Raw genomic sequence first — 16,302 nt, forward strand, 5'->3', positions numbered from 1 at the left:
TGGGGGAAATGTTTCCTTTTAAATTTTAAAATTGAAAAAAAAATTTCCGAATGAGTATGAGTTAGGACAAAAAGAATTGCAGCATTCCATTCATGCTCAATCAGAATATACAAAACACCCCTATAAACTTCTTGAGTATCTGTTTAGTTGAAGTTTTGTCATAATTCAAAACTCCTTCCCCAACTTCTGCCTGAGATTCTTGGGAAGAAAGAAAAGTGCAGAGATTCTGGGGGAATATGTCTATTTACCTGCTGGCCAAGCTGAGAACCTTTTGGTCCTGTTCGGTCCTCAGCTTGGCTGGCTGCTGCATACACCTTGACCTCAATGGAGTAAGAGGAGTTAAAAGCCCTAGTTTCCTTGATCTGTCTCACTAGAGGCTGTATAATCTAGAAGTTAAGAGCATGAGCTTTGCAGTCAGAATGATCTGATTTAAAGTCTCAGCTCTGATGTCTAATAGATCCACAGTTATGGGTAAGGCACTTAACCTCTCCACGCCTCAGTTTTCTAATCTGCAGAAATGGGGAACATAATAGCACCTCCATTAACAGGGTGGTTATGAGGATCACATCTAACAACCCAGGTAATGTGTTAAGATTCGCATTCAGTGCTCAGAATGAGTTGTTACTACCACTGTCTCCTTCCTGTATGATCCCTTAGACCCAGTATACCTTCTGGAATCTTCCACTAACTGAGCTCTGAAAAGCTGCCCCTGGTATATAGGAAAAATATATAGGAAAGGAGGAGATGAGGAGATAAGACTTGGCACTGGAATTCCATATGAAGGTCAACTCATCTGTTACCTTGTCTCTAGCATGACCTCCTCCTAAGATAGAGGTCTCTTGTATTTTTAGGAAAACTGATGCCCCAGTTTCCCTTACCACACCCTTCCCCTTCAAGAAAAAAAGTTTTTTTTTTAAAAAAAAACATCACAACAAACTCATGAACAGAGAGAGAGAGTGTTTCTCTTGTAATTTTCCATCCTGTTTGTTTTTAGGTGCTGCCATATGAAATCTCTGAACTAGGGATTCTCATCAGCCTTCCCAGGACCCAAGGACATAGCTCTGGCTATAAATGGTGCCGGTTTTGGTGGGGGAGCTGCTGCTGCTTTATCTGGGCCCAATAAACCTTATCAAACTGCTGTGCAGCCAGCCTTCAGTGCTAAGTGGAAATGCTTGGAGCCCAACGCTGGCACTCAGCCCACAGCCTCGCCTTTTTCCTTTTCGTTACCTTCTCCACCTCTTAAACTCAGGCATTAATCTCTCTTTAATACTTACTAACAAGGGCTGGGCTTTTTAATGGGTAGAGTTTATGAAGCAGGGGAGATTTTCACATAGAGTGGATATGCCATGGGGGTAGGGGAGGCCAGGGCTATGGAGGGATTGTTCTTTCCCATTGTTTCCAGAGATTCTCTCTTTCTCTGATTTGAGGATTAACAGGAGATTAAGATCAGGGGTTAATTGTGTGCTTCTCCTGCTACTGCACTGGGTAGAGGCTGGTAGGTGGTTGTGGACAGCTAGGCAGCAACGTCCAGCAGGCACCATCTAGGCAGAAGCTCAACAAGTTTAATGATTCTTTCTTCTGTTTTCCTGGTGAGGTATTAGGATGGTCTTTTCTCCTGTCCTTACAGCCAGCCCTCCACTCTTGCTCTCTTGCAGACCAGTTCTTCCTTGACTTTAAATCCTTTTCCTCTAACAGAGTGCAGAGACCTTAGCTAAAAAATAGGTAGTCTCTAAATAGGGATTGCTCTTTATTGTTAATCAAATAAATACCCAGGGATTGGACTCCCTCCCCTATGTTGCTTTCCTTCACTTCCAAGTGTGCTGTCCTGCCATCTTCTCCTCTCTCCCGACTCCTGCTGGTCTGAGCACTTTCTCATCGAGTAGGAGACAGGAGCTGAGATGGAATGACCTGTCCTTGGGACTATCCCATTAGCAGCTTTTGTGAACCCAGATCAGTTTGGATATGTAAACTATGCCGCCTGGCCTTCCTGGTCCAGGTGCAAATTTTTGATTCTAGTCAGCTTCTGTCACCTTCCATGACCCTGCAGTTCTTCGGGCTTGACTCTTGGTCTGGGGCAGTGCCAGAGGCACGCATGGAGATGTGATTCTATGTTGAGTCCTGCGGAAAACCTTTGGCCCACCCGCGAGTCACGGACAGAACGTGCAGACTCAGGACACGCTGACTAAAGCCCAGCGTTGCTAAAACCACATGACCTCGGGGGGCTGACTGTGTCTAGACCCCTGGATGGCGTCTCCCCATCCCTCAATGCTCCTGGACTTTAGTCGGAGGCCACAACCACGCCTGGAAGAGCGCTTCCGACCTCTTGCTCCCTTCCTTAGCCCAGTTCCAGGGAAAAAGGGAAGAGGGGAGGTTTCAGCAGCTTGAGGAAGGGCAAATTTTCTTTGGTGGCTGTACCCCGGGTTTAGTGATCTCAACTCTACCCTCTAAAGTGGGCAGCCAGCTGAGCGGAGGAACACTTCTGAGGGGTCCTGAGCATTTCCAGCGCTCCACCCGCCCCCTGCAGACTGTGCGTTGAGCAGGACGCAGTTCTCGGGAACCATTTCCATCCAGGCTGCTGGGGGACAGGGCCAAAGGGATGCCCAAGCCTGGAAGGGAGAAAAGTTTCTCTCCAACGACGCGACAGCTAAAACGGGGCGTCTCCCCTCCTCGAGATCCCTTTGGAACCTCTGGCACCTAGTTCATGAGGGACAGCGAACTCTGCGCCCCGAGACTTATCGCAATTCGGATGCTCGTGCCCGGAGGCGCGCAGTTGCCGGGATGCATGAGAAAGAGGCCTGGACTTGGGCTGGGAAAGCGACCTTTTAAAACCAATGTCAGGGTGTACTGGGGTTGCAGCCCGGAGTCCGGAGAAAAGTGAAAGGCGAGATGACATACACTGAATTAGGGCAAACATTGGCACCGGGGACAAAACTCCGTCCCTGGAGCACCAAGGAGAAAAACAAAACTGGTGTCCAGTGGAGATTGAAATCCTAGGAGCAAGGTGGGGGCTGCTCCTCGCCCCTCCCCCTCAGTGCCCCTGTTAAGGGTTCCGGGTCCCCGGCACTCCTTTCCACCAGCCCCTTCTCTCCTCTCCGCTCAGCCGGTGAGCGGCGGCCGCCGGCGCCCCACAGCAGCTAGATGTCAGGCGAAGCCCGGAGCGCCGAGCGCGGGGAAGGCAGGGGAGGAGAGAGGGAAGGAGGGGTGGGGCGGGGAGTGCGCGCGGGCTCGGCCAGTGCGGGGGGGGTGGGGTGGGCGGGCTGAGCCCGGGGACGCCGCGGGAGGGGGGAGGGAAGGGGGGCAGCTGTGGGCAGGGAGCCGGGCTCGGCCGCCAGCACTAAAGATGGAGAGGCGCCGGGGCCTCGCAGGGGAGGGGGCTCGGCGTTGACGTGGGACTCGGCGGAGGCGCCGCAGCCGGTGGTGATTTGCTAACCTCGCAGCAGAGAAGAGTTGAGGGCGATGAGAGCGGGTACTGCGAACTGCCGGGCGATGCCGCCGCTGCCGCCGTGACACCGAGAGCAACAGTTCCTCGTCAACACCCCTCCCCGACCCAGGCACACACCCCTCAACAGGCACGCACACCCACCCCACGGCGCCCGGCTCGGCAGCGGTGAGTGGGGGGCCGGGGAGGGGCGCACAGCCCAGCCAGCGCCGCGCGCCGGGGCGCCACGGGGCTGGAGAGGTCTGGGGGGCGCGCTCGCTTCGGCCACTCCGCCGCTGGGCTTGTGCCTTATTTTATTCGGCGTGTTCCCTTCCTGCCGCTGCAGCCGTCGCCGCTGCCGCTTGGGGGTCTGCTAGAAGGGGAGCTCTTGCTGTCAGCTTGGGCGCAGTTGCCTCCCCAACCCTTCCTCTCCAGGGCACGGTCGGGGTGAGAGGTGGAGGACAGCCGGGGCTGAGGGCGCGAGCGGAGGGTTGGGGATCCGGAGGCTTTGTACCGCCAGGGGCTGGCGGAGGAAACGAGAGCCGGTGGGTGCTCATACGAATGCGGACCGGTGCGCGGGCGCGAGATAGGATTGTGGTTTATTTATTTGTGTGTTTATTCGCCGGCTGGCTAGGAGCTAGCCTCGGAGGAGCTGACGAATGGATCTGGGGGCGGAGGTGGGCAGGACTGGGACTCGTTTGGATTTTGTTTCTCTTTGAAAAAACGTGGTGAGCTCTTTTTTCTTGATTGGACTTGATCCCCCTTTTGGAGGGTGGGCACCAGGGAAGCCCCGGAGGGTCTCCAGCACTCCGGGCCCTCCTCGGCTCTCGGCGGGACCGGCCGTGGCGCCGGAGCTCGCCCTGCGCTCCCGGCAGCGCTCGGTGGGTGCCCCGGCTCTGCACCTGATGCGTTCGGGATGCCTTTCCCATCCTGGCGCGCCGGCGGCTCGCTCGCACAGCCTCTCGCACACTCCCGCACGCGCAGGAAATGCGCACCATCCCGCCGGCCCGCGGACCCCTGGAACGCACAGACGCGCTCCGCACCGACTCGCTCGTCGCCTCTCCGGGACGCCCGGAACGTGCCTGGGCCGAGCACGCTGGCAGCTGGCGCCGCCGGCCCGAGGCCGGGGACCCTGCCCGTCTCTCTCGGGGGTCACGGCCCTGGGTCGGAGAGGGAGGGCCGGCAGACCCCTCTCGGCTTCCCTCCCACAACTCGCTGCGGGGCTTTTGTGCCTGCCCTCCGCCGCGGGGCGGTGCGCCTCCTAGCCGCTCTCGCCGCGGCGTCCAGCCCGCCCGGGCTCTCGCCTCCCGTCCCCGTCTCTTTCGCTTTGCCTCTACCCTAGCTCGCTTCCTTTCTTTCAGGCGTCTGTCTGCCCGGGAAAAAGTTGCTTCCCCAAGTTTGCTGAAGTCGCCTCCACGTCTCTGTGGGGGTCTCTGCGAAACGGGGGCGTGTGGGAACGCGATCGATCCCCGGAGCTCGGGCGGATTAGCGCCGCCCGGCAGGACGCTGCAGCCAGCGGGGGCCGGATCGAGGGTGCCGAGCGGCGGGTGGGGGAGTCGGCTGCCCGAGGGCACCTTGATTTCCCTCAGGACCCAGAGAGCTTGTTTTGGGGAGGGAATTCAGGTAGCCAAGCTTCCAGTCTCTTGGCTGCTAGTTCTCCGAAACCCCTATGTTTGCGGGGGAGCACAGGGTGGCGGGGCGCGGATGAATGGACGCCCCACCCTTGACGGCCTCGGTCTCCACCCCAGGGTGGGCAGCAAAAGTGTCTTGACCAGCCGTCTTGTTAACCCTTTCTGCGTGAGCTTTGTGGTTCCGAAGCCAATAGAGCTCCTTTTGGGGGAGGAGGCAAGCAGCGTTTGAAGAGTGAGGGTGAGACCTCTCTTTGCTCCCTGTTCATTCACTGCAATATTGGCCAAAGCAAGGAGGAGGCTGGGAGGGACCTGGGCCTGTGAGGTCTTTCCAACACTCCTTAAATGGGGTTCGGAGTCCCAGAGCCCTTTTATAGATTCCAAACAGGTTCTGGAAGAGGCCTTTGTCTCCCAGCCCTGTCTTGCTTTCATACTGGTTGTAACTCACACCATAGATGCTGGTGCCAATATCACTTCTAGCACCTCTGAGCCATGCCTAGCATCAATTGCTGCTCCTAGTCACAGGACTTGCTGACTCCTGGGAGCTTGTAGGACATACTTGGAGTTCACATACACAGCCTAGCATGAGCACTCCTGGCTGTAGGGGAGCATATTTCCTGTGATCTCTTTCCGTACCTTCCTGACTCATCTTTCTTCATTTTTATAGAGTCTCTTGTCCACTGGGCACTTGTGGGCAGGAAGGTAAGTGCGGCATCTCATATAAGTGTGATCATGTATGTTAACACACACACAATCTCTCTGGCTGGTATGCGTGCGTGTGCGCGCACACACACGAAGTCCAGATTTTAGATAACATACACAATAATTTTGAGGCACCTATGGGTGGAAGTGACCCAAGTTAGCTGTGTGGGTTATGTGTGTGTGTGTGTATTCCTGGTACTGCCTAAGGAAGGGGTCAGGGCATGGGTCTGTCAGTCCTTTGTGGCCCTGAGAAGAGTGGAAGGACAGAGGCCCAGGAAGGCACTAGCTGCTGGTGAGACGATGGGTTTGGGGGAGGAGAGCCTGTTGCCCATAGATTTTTGTGGGCTGAGGCTGCAGGCTGCAGACTGCTAGTCCCAGCTGGGTTTGACTGTGCTCCTGGGGCTACCACAGTGAGGCAGAGTTCAGAAAAACTTTGTTTTGAAGATGAGGTTTGCTGTACAGAAGGTGGAGAGTGAAGTTGAGTACTTAAGTTAATGTTTTGTTAATTTTAAGTAAGTGCTGGGCACCTCCACATGATGGATGTTGGCTTTGCATAGGAACTCCCTACTGTCAGACTTAGAGCTCAGGACTCACAGGATTTTGTTGTAATTTTCATTTTACTTTATCCAGTAGGTGTCATAGAGCAGTAAATTAGGCATATGCTGTGGCAGAAACTTCTCTTGACTCTGATCATCCCTGAGGTTGTAAAGGCAGATTTGTAGATTTCTAGGAAGCTCCTTCCATTAAAATCTCTAAGACCCTCTTGCTGGGGGCTTGGTGGGTTGGTGGGGCAGGCAGGCATATTGTAGTGTTTGAATTCTTACTTTTAGGGACACTAATGAATCTGCCTTTTGTTCTCTCATCTCTTTTGCTTCTTCCTTCTCTCCTCTAGTCCTCTCCATTGGCCCAGGAAGCCCACCTTGCTCTGACACGCACAGCCTGGGAGGAAAGAGAGCCTCATGCCTGAGCCGAGGGGTGCACCATGGATCTGACGAAGATGGGCATGATCCAGCTGCAGAACCCCAGCCACCCCACGGGGCTGCTGTGCAAAGCCAACCAGATGCGGCTGGCCGGGACTCTGTGCGACGTGGTCATCATGGTGGACAGCCAGGAGTTTCACGCCCACCGGACGGTGCTGGCCTGCACCAGCAAGATGTTTGAGATCCTCTTCCACCGCAATAGCCAGCACTATACTCTGGACTTCCTCTCGCCAAAGACCTTCCAGCAGATTCTGGAGTATGCATACACGGCCACGCTGCAAGCCAAGGCCGAGGACCTGGATGACCTGTTGTATGCAGCCGAGATCCTGGAGATCGAGTACCTGGAGGAGCAGTGCCTGAAGATTTTGGAGACCATCCAGGCCTCAGATGACAATGACACAGAGGCCACCATGGCTGACGGCGGGCCCGAAGAAGAAGAGGACCGCAAGGCTCGGTACCTCAAGAACATCTTCATCTCGAAGCATTCCAGCGAGGAGAGTGGGTATGCCAGTGTGGCTGGACAGAGCCTTCCTGGGCCCATGGTGGACCAGAGCCCTTCTGCCTCCGCCTCATTTGGTCTTTCAGCCATGAGTCCCACCAAGGCTGCAGTGGACAGTTTGATGACCATAGGACAGTCTCTCCTGCAGGGAACTCTTCAGCCACCTGCAGGGCCTGAGGAGCCAGCTCTGGCTGGGGGTGGGAGGCACCCAGGGGTGGCTGAGGTGAAGACAGAGATGATGCAGGTGGATGAGGCACCTGGCGAGGACAGCCCTGGGGCAGCCGAGTCCAGCTTCTCAGGAGGGATGGGGGACAAGGTGGAGGAAAGGGGCAAAGAAGGGCCTGGGACTCCAACTCGAAGCAGCGTCATCACCAGTGCTAGGGAGCTGCACTATGGGCGAGAGGAAAGTGCTGAGCAGCTGCCACCCCCAACTGAGGCTGTCCAGGGCCCCCTTGGCCGACCGGAGCCCTCAGCGCCCCCAGCTGAGAAACATCTGGGCATCTATTCTGTATTGCCCAACCACAAGGCTGATGCTGTGTTGAGCATGCCATCTTCAGTGACCTCTGGCCTGCATGTGCAGCCTGCCCTGGCCGTCTCCATGGACTTCAGCACCTATGGGGGGCTGCTGCCCCAGGGCTTCATCCAGAGGGAGCTGTTCAGCAAGCTGGGGGAGCTGGCTGTGGGCATGAAGTCCGAGAGCCGGACCATCGGGGAGCAGTGCAGCGTGTGTGGGGTCGAGCTGCCAGACAACGAGGCTGTGGAGCAGCACAGGTAGGCCCATCCTGGTCCTGCACCTGATGCTGGACTTCTGGCTCTGACACCCATCCTTCACACCATGGCTCCTTCCAAGTCGGGGCCTGGCTCCCCTGTCTTCCTTGCTATTTGTTAAAAAAAAGCCCCAAAACCCAAAAAAACAAAACAAAAAAAACCCCAACCCAAACAAAATAACACTTCTACTGAAGTCCTGGGGTAGGAGGGCACATTTTTCAGAGTGTGATGAGGGGCCCTAGGGTCTTTCCAAAATATTGGGGAAGTCATGGGCCCAGCTTCATGCTAAGACCTTCTCTTTCTTTTTGCTTTTGGGATCCTATTTGTTTTTTCTGCTGTTTGGTCTATTCTCCTTTTCCTGGAGTAACTGACAAAGTGGAGGGAAGGAGAGGAGGAAATGCGCTACAGGGTGAGGGTCTTCTGTAGCCTGGATCTGGCCAAGTTCCCAGGTTGCAGGTGTCCAGGTTCCCACCCAGTGGTTCCTGCAAAGGCATACTGTCGCTGTCTGCAGCTCAGAGGGTGGGAGTGGCTGGATGCTGCTTAGGCCACAAGAGCAGCTGCAGGTTCCAAATGTCATTCCTTGTGAACGTTCTTCTTGCTGCTCCCTCTCCCTTCTCATTCTCTATTCCTTCAAACCTATTTAGGAGCAGTTGATTTAAATTCAGAGGGGAAGGATGGATATGAGAGTCTTGGTTTTGCAGCCTGTAAAGTCTCATTCTTATCCCATCTCTGCTCACATTGAATTAAATGCCACTTCAGCTAGCACTGGCTTCCCTCTGGCTTCTGTTTCCTTCTCTGTGAAATAACCGTTCATTCACCTCTTATGATATGCTTCGTTCGGTGCTAAGTGCTTTACCTGGAGTTGCCTTTTTATTACAGCAGCCCTGTGAGGTAGGCAGTGTTTGTCTTTTGCATAGGAAGATACTAAGACTGACACATAAAGACACTTGTCCAGGGTCACGTGGACAGTAAGAGGCAGAGCTGGATTCAAATACAGATCTTAACCCCCTTGGACTTTGCTGCCTCTTGGAGTCATTCAGTCTTGAAGAGGATCATGTCTACAGAACAGAGGGTTTTGAGGACTGCTCATCAGAAGCGAAGTAAATAACAGAGGGAAGGAGTCAGTAGTGAGTTTGGTTTTTTCCTTCTTCTGTCATGAACCTCATGCCTCTCATTTTACCTTCAGTCCCTGGGCTGGGTAAATGGTGTCAATAAATCCAGTTTTCTGTGGTCATCAATGATCGCATTTCGCTGCACTCTCTCTAGCCTGCTGTTTTGCTGATCTTGGATGGATTCTCCACTTTTGCACCCCCCTCCCTCCAGTCCCATTCCTCTGTTGCTCACGTATGGGGGATATAAAGAGAGGGGGTGGGGTTGGGGTGAAAGCTTCTGGAAATCGATCTAATCACCCCTAGCCGGAACCTGCTCCTACACTGCCTAATCGGCAGCTCTGAGACTTACCTGGTGGAAAGTGCCGCTGAGCTAAATGATGAAGCCAATTTTTTCCAGTGGGTGCGAAAGATAACCAACTGCCGCTGAGGTGTGTTTTCTTGATGCGTGTACCTCATAGAAATAGACCGAGGTAGTGTTTGTTTTTGCTCAAACTTTCCTAACGAGGAAACTCCCTCCCCAAACTTCACCAGATAGATTTATCAACTTCTCCGGATGTGAATTATTTCACCTATGTGCTCCGAGAAATGAGGTAGGATGGAAAGTAATTTTTTTCTGACTCACGTTGGGTTGGGTCTTGTTTGCTTTTCTTTACCCAAGAGGGCCACAAAAGTTATTACTCTTCTGGGAGTTCCAAGTTCCCATTCGGTGGGACCCTCATTCCTCTGGGGAGAGATGGAGGGTTGGCCGTGTTATATTCTGAAGAGCCCGGGTGGTGGAATTAGCCACATCTAGTGGTGAGAGCTAGTGCTAGTTATTTAACCTTTTCTGACCCTTGTTTTACTCACTTCTTAAAATGGAGATGGTCAACAAGAGTTAGTGGTGGAGTAATGAAGTAAGAACCAGAAATCCCTAGAGCTGTGACTGGCACAGAGTCATTGCACAGGTGAAGAACTGACCCTTCTGTCCCCTACCTTGTTTGGGTCTCGTCTCTGCATCATCCCCGTGGCTCTTGAGTTCCAGTGCGTAGTGTCCACAGCGCTACCTTCCACTGATGTTATGTTGGCTGTGAGGTGGCACTGAGGATGTCCTTGTCCTCGTGAGCTTGTGATGGTGAGGCGCTGGTGCTGGAATCCTCGGCATCACACCGTGGGCTTCTGACAGGGAGTATGTGCTTTTGACTAAGGGTGGAAAGTCAGCTGCTGCAGCCCAGTGAGCTGAGCTGGGGGCAGTGCCTTCTGTAGGAAGCTGTGGGGGTCTAAAGAAGTCAAGAAGGGGAAAAAATATTCCTGTGTGTGCTTGGCCCCTTAGCTCCCAGCTAGATGCACTTTGTGGAAGGCTTTTTCCTCTTCTTTACCCTCAAAGCTCCAGGATTAATGTGTTACTTCTCTGTTTTTTACTGTTCTCTGAGAAATGCTCTGGTGGAAGAAAAAGCATCACTATGACCAGTACCGACAAAAAGGCAAGACAAAAAAATCAGAGTGGGAGATTTTGATGCCCAGAATCTGTGAAATTGGCTGGAATTATAACAGTGATGATCATGATGAAATAGTCTACAGGGTTCATTTTATTTTTAAGCCAATAGGCTAGAGAGTTGGTAAAGATTAAGTACCTAGCAGTTATCCTGGCTTTTCTTCTTGGGGGGCAAAAAAGAATGGAGAGGAAGTTAGGGCAGGGTATTAGGAAGTGAGGCAGGAAGGGGAGTTTTTTAGGGAATCACATCAATAGATTTCCCTATGACTTGATCCCAAGCTGAATAAAACTTAGTGAAGTTGTGGGTTGTGGTCCCTGTAGTCAATGGCAAGATGTAAAGGCAATGTCAGATGTGGTCATGGATCGATGGGAAGACCAGACAGAGACACCATTTGGGTAAACCAGATGGGGCTTACTTACCTGAAAGAACGAGAAGGAAGTCAGAACAGAGAGATCCGATAGACCAGCAGCATTCTCCAGGCAGGTGAAAGACCAAGCTTTGGACCCCAGAATCTTCCTCAGTGGGCACTCACAACAGAGGACAATGTCTGAGGGCGGGAGGGTCATATCAGGCTTCTGGAAGCCTGGACTCTCCTCCTCTAGGCTCAGTCTCTTTCTCTCGCTGAAAGGCTAGAGCAGTATGGCATGTAGGCTTGTCTGGATATTGCCGAGGGACCAGCTCAACTGGGCCAGGTGCTCCTTATCATTCTCAGAGTTATATATATATGTGATGAGATTACAGGGAACAGTATGGTTGATTTAAGTGTGAACATAGTCCTCCTTTACATCCTGCAGTCTTTTTAGGCTCATACTGGCTGGTTTTAATGTGTTTCTGAAGTAGAGTGGGGTCTGGTTCCCTAGGAACCTCTGGGTTTTATACAGACAAGCCCCTTAAGTCAGCTACAGTGTTCATCTTGCACAGACACAGTAGCACCTCTTGCCTAGTTCTTGAAGGGCTGCTCAGGAACCATAAGGAATAGTTTTTTTTTTTTTTTTTTTTTTTTGTGACTGGCGTACCTCGCTCAGCACACCGGCCATCCTTATATAGGATCCGAACCCGCGGCGGGAGCACTGCTGCGCTCCCAGCGCCGCACTCTCCCGAGTGCGCCACGGGGTCGGCCTATAAGGAATGGTTTTAGCCTGCTCCCAGGACCCATGTGCGCAGCCCTTCCCGGAATCTTCTTAGGAATGCATGGGTTATATGGCTGAGATGTCAGAATTCTGCCTGGCCCTTTGCCTTGGTCATTCTCAAATGGCCAGCTGCTCTGTTTTCAGTGGCTGACCATGTAGAGGACCAATAGCCGTTGACCTTGGTTTAGGCCACTTTTGGGAGGTTAGAGGTTGCCTGGAATTCTTGGCTCCCTTTCCTCATTCTTCCAGGTACCTCTGATGTCAAACCAAGTTCTGTTTGGAAGAGGTTATGCTATGGAATAATGATGACAACAGCAATAATGTTAATAGTGCCTTTTATCAGTTGTAGACTTTCTTCTTTGCAAAATACCTTTAATGACTTTATTTTTCTTAAGCTTGCAGCCTTTCCTTAGGGGGTATAGCTCTATTATCCCATATTTGTGATTATGAAGTCTAAAAAGCTCTAAAAGCTAAAAGGCTTTGTGTAAGTTTGCAGCAAAGTCATTTAGTGGCAAAACCTGATCTGAACTGATGTGAGGCTATATTTATCTTGCTTATTTTGAATATTCATATGTTTTCCTGCAAAAATATTAATGTGTTTGATTACAGAGTGCTGCCCTAGACTCCACTTGGGCTGTTAAACACTATAGGTACCAGAGTACCTTTCTAAAATCTGAGCAGTCTGATTTCTGAAGCACCCAAGTGTTTTGGAATGGGGCTTATGAGCCATTAATTGGCCTCAGTTGACAGATGAGAAAAATGAGATTTGAAGCAAGCAAGTGACTTGCTCATGGTCACACAGCTATAAATGGACAGAGCCAGGCGCTCAGCTTGCCTTGTAATTCTCAGTCCTGCGTGCTCTGCTGCAGGCCATATAAGAACATGGACACTGCTGTTCTGGACCAGACCCATCTGACCTAGTCTTTGGTTGCCAACACCATCCCTAAGATATCACTGTTGGAGGCCATAGGGCCATCTTCCTTGACGTCAATCCTAAAGGTCAGGTGTGTATACCAGCTTCTTTTAGTAGCTATTTATGGCTGCTCTGTCATTCACAGATTTGCCCAAATCCTTTTTGAATCCATTTCTGTTTCCAGGAAGTATCCTTTTTGGGGTGATGAATGACTTAAGTTTCTAATTTTCTGGGCTGCTGGAAATCTGGTCTCTTGGAGAGGTCATTGGTTGTAGAGATAGGAAGATGGCAGAGGCTTTGCAGTGGTGTGCCCAGTTGTCATGGAGGCTCGGGCTCTAGACTTAGGTCTGAATTTTTTATCTCTGTCACCCTTGTCAGTCTCTTTTTCATTCTGAGCTTTAATTTCTTCATTTGTAAAACTAGGCATGTGGATGAGCTATTTCTATATTGTTGAGCTCTTTAAAAAATCCTTTTACCCTTTGTGCACCCACTTATATCTTCATGAGTCTTTTTAGTTAATTGAATTTTACTCTGTTTTGGAATCTGGATTGGCAGTTCAGCCAGCTTGAAATAAATAGGGGGTCAGTTTGATTTGATTTTCTTTGGATTTCATTTTTTAATACTTTAACCTGCTTAGGGTTACTGAGCCATCTGGGATCTAGACTTAACTCTTGAAACTTTTGAAGATGATTTCTTTTATTTTATTTCCTATGGAGGAAAGTTGCCTGTTCTTTTGTCTTAGTGAGGAATCCCTTTTTAATTTGCTGTCACTATTGGATGTAGCTGCTAGTTGCTGGGGGTGAAGGGGGGGAAACAATAGTTCAGCAACACTTTTTCCTTCTGCTTGTTCTAGGAAAACTATTATGAATCTTTAAAATAGTGATTATCCTAAACTGTTAAGATCAAACTCCATTCACAGCTCTTTGATTTCTTGCTAATTTGATATTTTAGAAAAACATTTGCAATAACTTTTAGTTTTTTTCAAAAATTAATGACTTTAAAACAAGTCCAACTGAAAGCCCAAGTATAAGACTTTAGTCTTGCTAAAGGAATACAGGTGTGCCTCAGTTTGCCCATTGGAGGGTTTCTGAATTTTCCATGATAAATAAAGGTTTTCTTAGTCCAGTTCTGTTTCTGCTGTGTTAGCTGAAAGTGCTGACTCTGTGGCAGTTTCTTTAGTAGAAAGAAACATTTGCCACAACACGCCCCCCAACCCCACCTTCAACCCCAGATTTTATACATAGTACATTTTAAATCAGGTCAGAATCCTGATTTTGCTACTTACCAACTGTGTGACTGTGGTAATGTTACTTAACCTCTCTGTGCCTGTTTGCTGTTCTGTAAAATGGGAATAACAACAGTACCTACTCACTGGGTTGTTATAAGGATTAATCAGTGAGTATATATCCTGTGTAAGGAATGGTGACACAAAGTAAGTGCTCCATAGGTGTTTGCTATTGTCATTGCTGTTGTGAAGTGGGTCACGCTGGCTGTGCAGGGTAAAAATGAGTTTGTGTTGGTCCAGATTCTGCTTTCCCCTAGAGGCTGTTCTGCAGCGTGGGGCATCAATTCACACAGTGCTGTAAAACTGCTACCTTGGGCGCCGCATGTTTGGGACCGAGACATTGTGCACCTGCATCTTCCCTGAGAAACTGATCTTTTGTACCATGGTGGCCAGGGTACTTTTTGTCCCATTAACGTGAGGCCTGGTGAGTCATTCCAGTTCTTGTTTAAATTTAGCTGGGCAGTGCTCCACTGCCAGCAGGTCCAAATGACAAGATGGTTCACCGATGCAGTGTCCTGTTGCCTGTGCACATGGCCAGGCATGCAAATCAGTGAGGTCATGGCAGAGGTGAGGAGAACGAACAACACCTTACTGAAAGAGAGCTTGGGACCAGGCTTGTGGGTATTGAGTGTTCCAGAGCTCCTTACCTTCTTCCCCCTACCCCCAATGCAGGATGCTTCTAAGAGTGGATTCAGCAAACATCACTTTGAATGTTTGATCTATGTCAAATTCTGTGCTAAGTACATTCACAGTCAGTATCTCCTTAAGCCCTCTAGCTGCCTTGCCCTGTAAGGTGGGTGTTAGTTTTACATTCCCTGGTGGGCCCAGAGAAGCCCGAGAGCTTGGTGGACTTGTCTGTAGTAAAGCAGTAAAGGGTGGTACCTGGATCTGTGCCCCCACAGCTTGGGTGACCATGAGGCTCATTGCTTCGCCAGCTCTAGCTTTGTTTCCTCTGGTGGCTTCTTGAGAGGAGGAAGATAGTGAGAGTGCCGCTTACTGCTCAGGGTTTCAGGTCTTTAGAGTCCCAGGCCACATGGGTCCGAGGAGTACTATGTCATCTCTTACCAACACAGAAGGACCAGCTTCTAGTGCTAGAGACCTTTTATGCTGACTCAAAAAACAGAAAAAGGGAGAAAAAAAGAAACCCATTTACAAAAATAAAAATCCCATGCAGTTAATTTCATGCCAGCATAATCAGAAATTCCCTTTTCTACTGTTTCCCCTTAAAAGCCCCGGTGTCCTTATTATGCTGGCTCAGTCTGGAAAAACTATGGTCGGGTTTTGCCTACGTGAGGCTTATCTTTGCAGCTGCAAGGAGGGGATCCGGTACTTTATTGTCAGCATGGAAACTTCGGCTAAAAACTCTCAGAAGTCTGCTTAATTCTAAATTCCTAGCTCACTTTCGACTCTGTCCTTAAGACCTGATTTTCTTCTTCATGAACAGATTGTGTATAACATTGCAGCAGGAAGGATCCAAGTTAGGTAAGAGAAAGAACTTCCTGAAACAGCACAGCATTGCTGAGGAAGTTATTAGAAACTTGGTCCCAGACATTTTGATGAAGAGGAGAAATTCTGGGCCAGTCAAAGTGGATTTTAGAGTTCTCCCCACTTTAGGGCCATTTGGATCTCCCAGAAATAAGAAGTAAAAACACATACATGCACACAAACCACTGCCACCAGGCATGCTAAAAAGAGGACAAACACGCCATCAAGCCATTGTCTTTGTGGGAGGCAGGGTGGTACTGCAGACGCACGAAGACTGAAGTGTGATAGACTCTGGGTTTAAATGCTAGCATTACATTGTGTATTTGAGCAAATGACTTAACCTCTCTGAACCATCAGTAGCCTCTTCTGTGAAGTGAGGTTAGCCCCTATTTCTCAATGTGGTTTTTTACACACATTAAATGAGATAAAAAAACCCAAAAAACTTGTAACCTAAAGCACACAGCAGGGACTCAAATGTGAGGTGGCTTCCCTATTTCCCACTTCTCTTGTGACCCCAGACTGACAAGGGAGCGGCTGAGTCCCCTGCCATACTTGCCCGGCCTTGCTCCTGGCCTTGCTCGCTGAATGGATTAGCTGAGCGTTGTGATCTTAATGCCATTAGGCTTGTTGGCAAAACTCTCCTTGCCATAGTGAGAAGCAGATGTGGCTGGCCATAATGGCCCTCAGGGTGATCCATCAGGCCCAGAGTGCTGGGGAAAACATTATTAGCATTAATTTGGGGGAGTCTTTTATGGTAGCTGGGGGAAATGTGAGGCATTGTTGGAAATTTATTTATTTACACCATCCAGGAGGTTAGATGCTGCTGAGGTGTACTATAACTAACCCCCCATTTCTCCCACCCATCTCTTTAAAGAAGGCCCCTCCCTGAAGCCCAGGCCTGATTACTTCC

General features: G+C 50.4%; 1 protein-coding gene and 1 long non-coding RNA gene across 8 annotated transcripts in view; one reads left to right on the forward strand and one right to left on the reverse strand.

The window, feature by feature from the left end:
- Positions 1-2,243: 2,243 nt before the first annotated feature.
- ZBTB16 (zinc finger and BTB domain containing 16) overlaps positions 2,244-16,302 on the forward strand; it is a 183,093-nt gene continuing 169,034 nt past the window's right edge. Inside the window, exons 1-3 of one of the 7 annotated variants that reach the window (XM_063095889.1) lie at positions 2,244-3,001; positions 3,438-3,607; positions 6,641-7,998. In XM_063095889.1, coding sequence (XP_062951959.1) covers positions 6,731-7,998 — 1,268 coding nt within the window. In that variant the 5' untranslated portion in view covers positions 2,244-3,001; positions 3,438-3,607; positions 6,641-6,730. Of the gene's footprint in view, positions 3,002-3,322; positions 3,608-5,713; positions 5,749-6,019; positions 6,041-6,640; positions 7,999-16,302 lie in introns of those variants that run through there. The other 6 variants (XM_063095890.1, XM_063095892.1, XM_063095888.1 and 3 more) reach the window with 6 other exon arrangements.
- LOC134377254 (uncharacterized) lies at positions 6,641-11,806 on the reverse strand. The gene is made up of 3 exons (XR_010023436.1): positions 11,596-11,806; positions 10,999-11,126; positions 6,641-10,523 (listed from the first exon to the last, which is right to left on the reverse strand). It is a non-coding gene; the product is annotated as an uncharacterized LOC134377254 (long non-coding RNA).

Source organism: Cynocephalus volans, chromosome 4 (assembly GCF_027409185.1).
Source record: "Cynocephalus volans isolate mCynVol1 chromosome 4, mCynVol1.pri, whole genome shotgun sequence".
Lineage (NCBI taxonomy): Eukaryota > Metazoa > Chordata > Mammalia > Dermoptera > Cynocephalidae > Cynocephalus > Cynocephalus volans.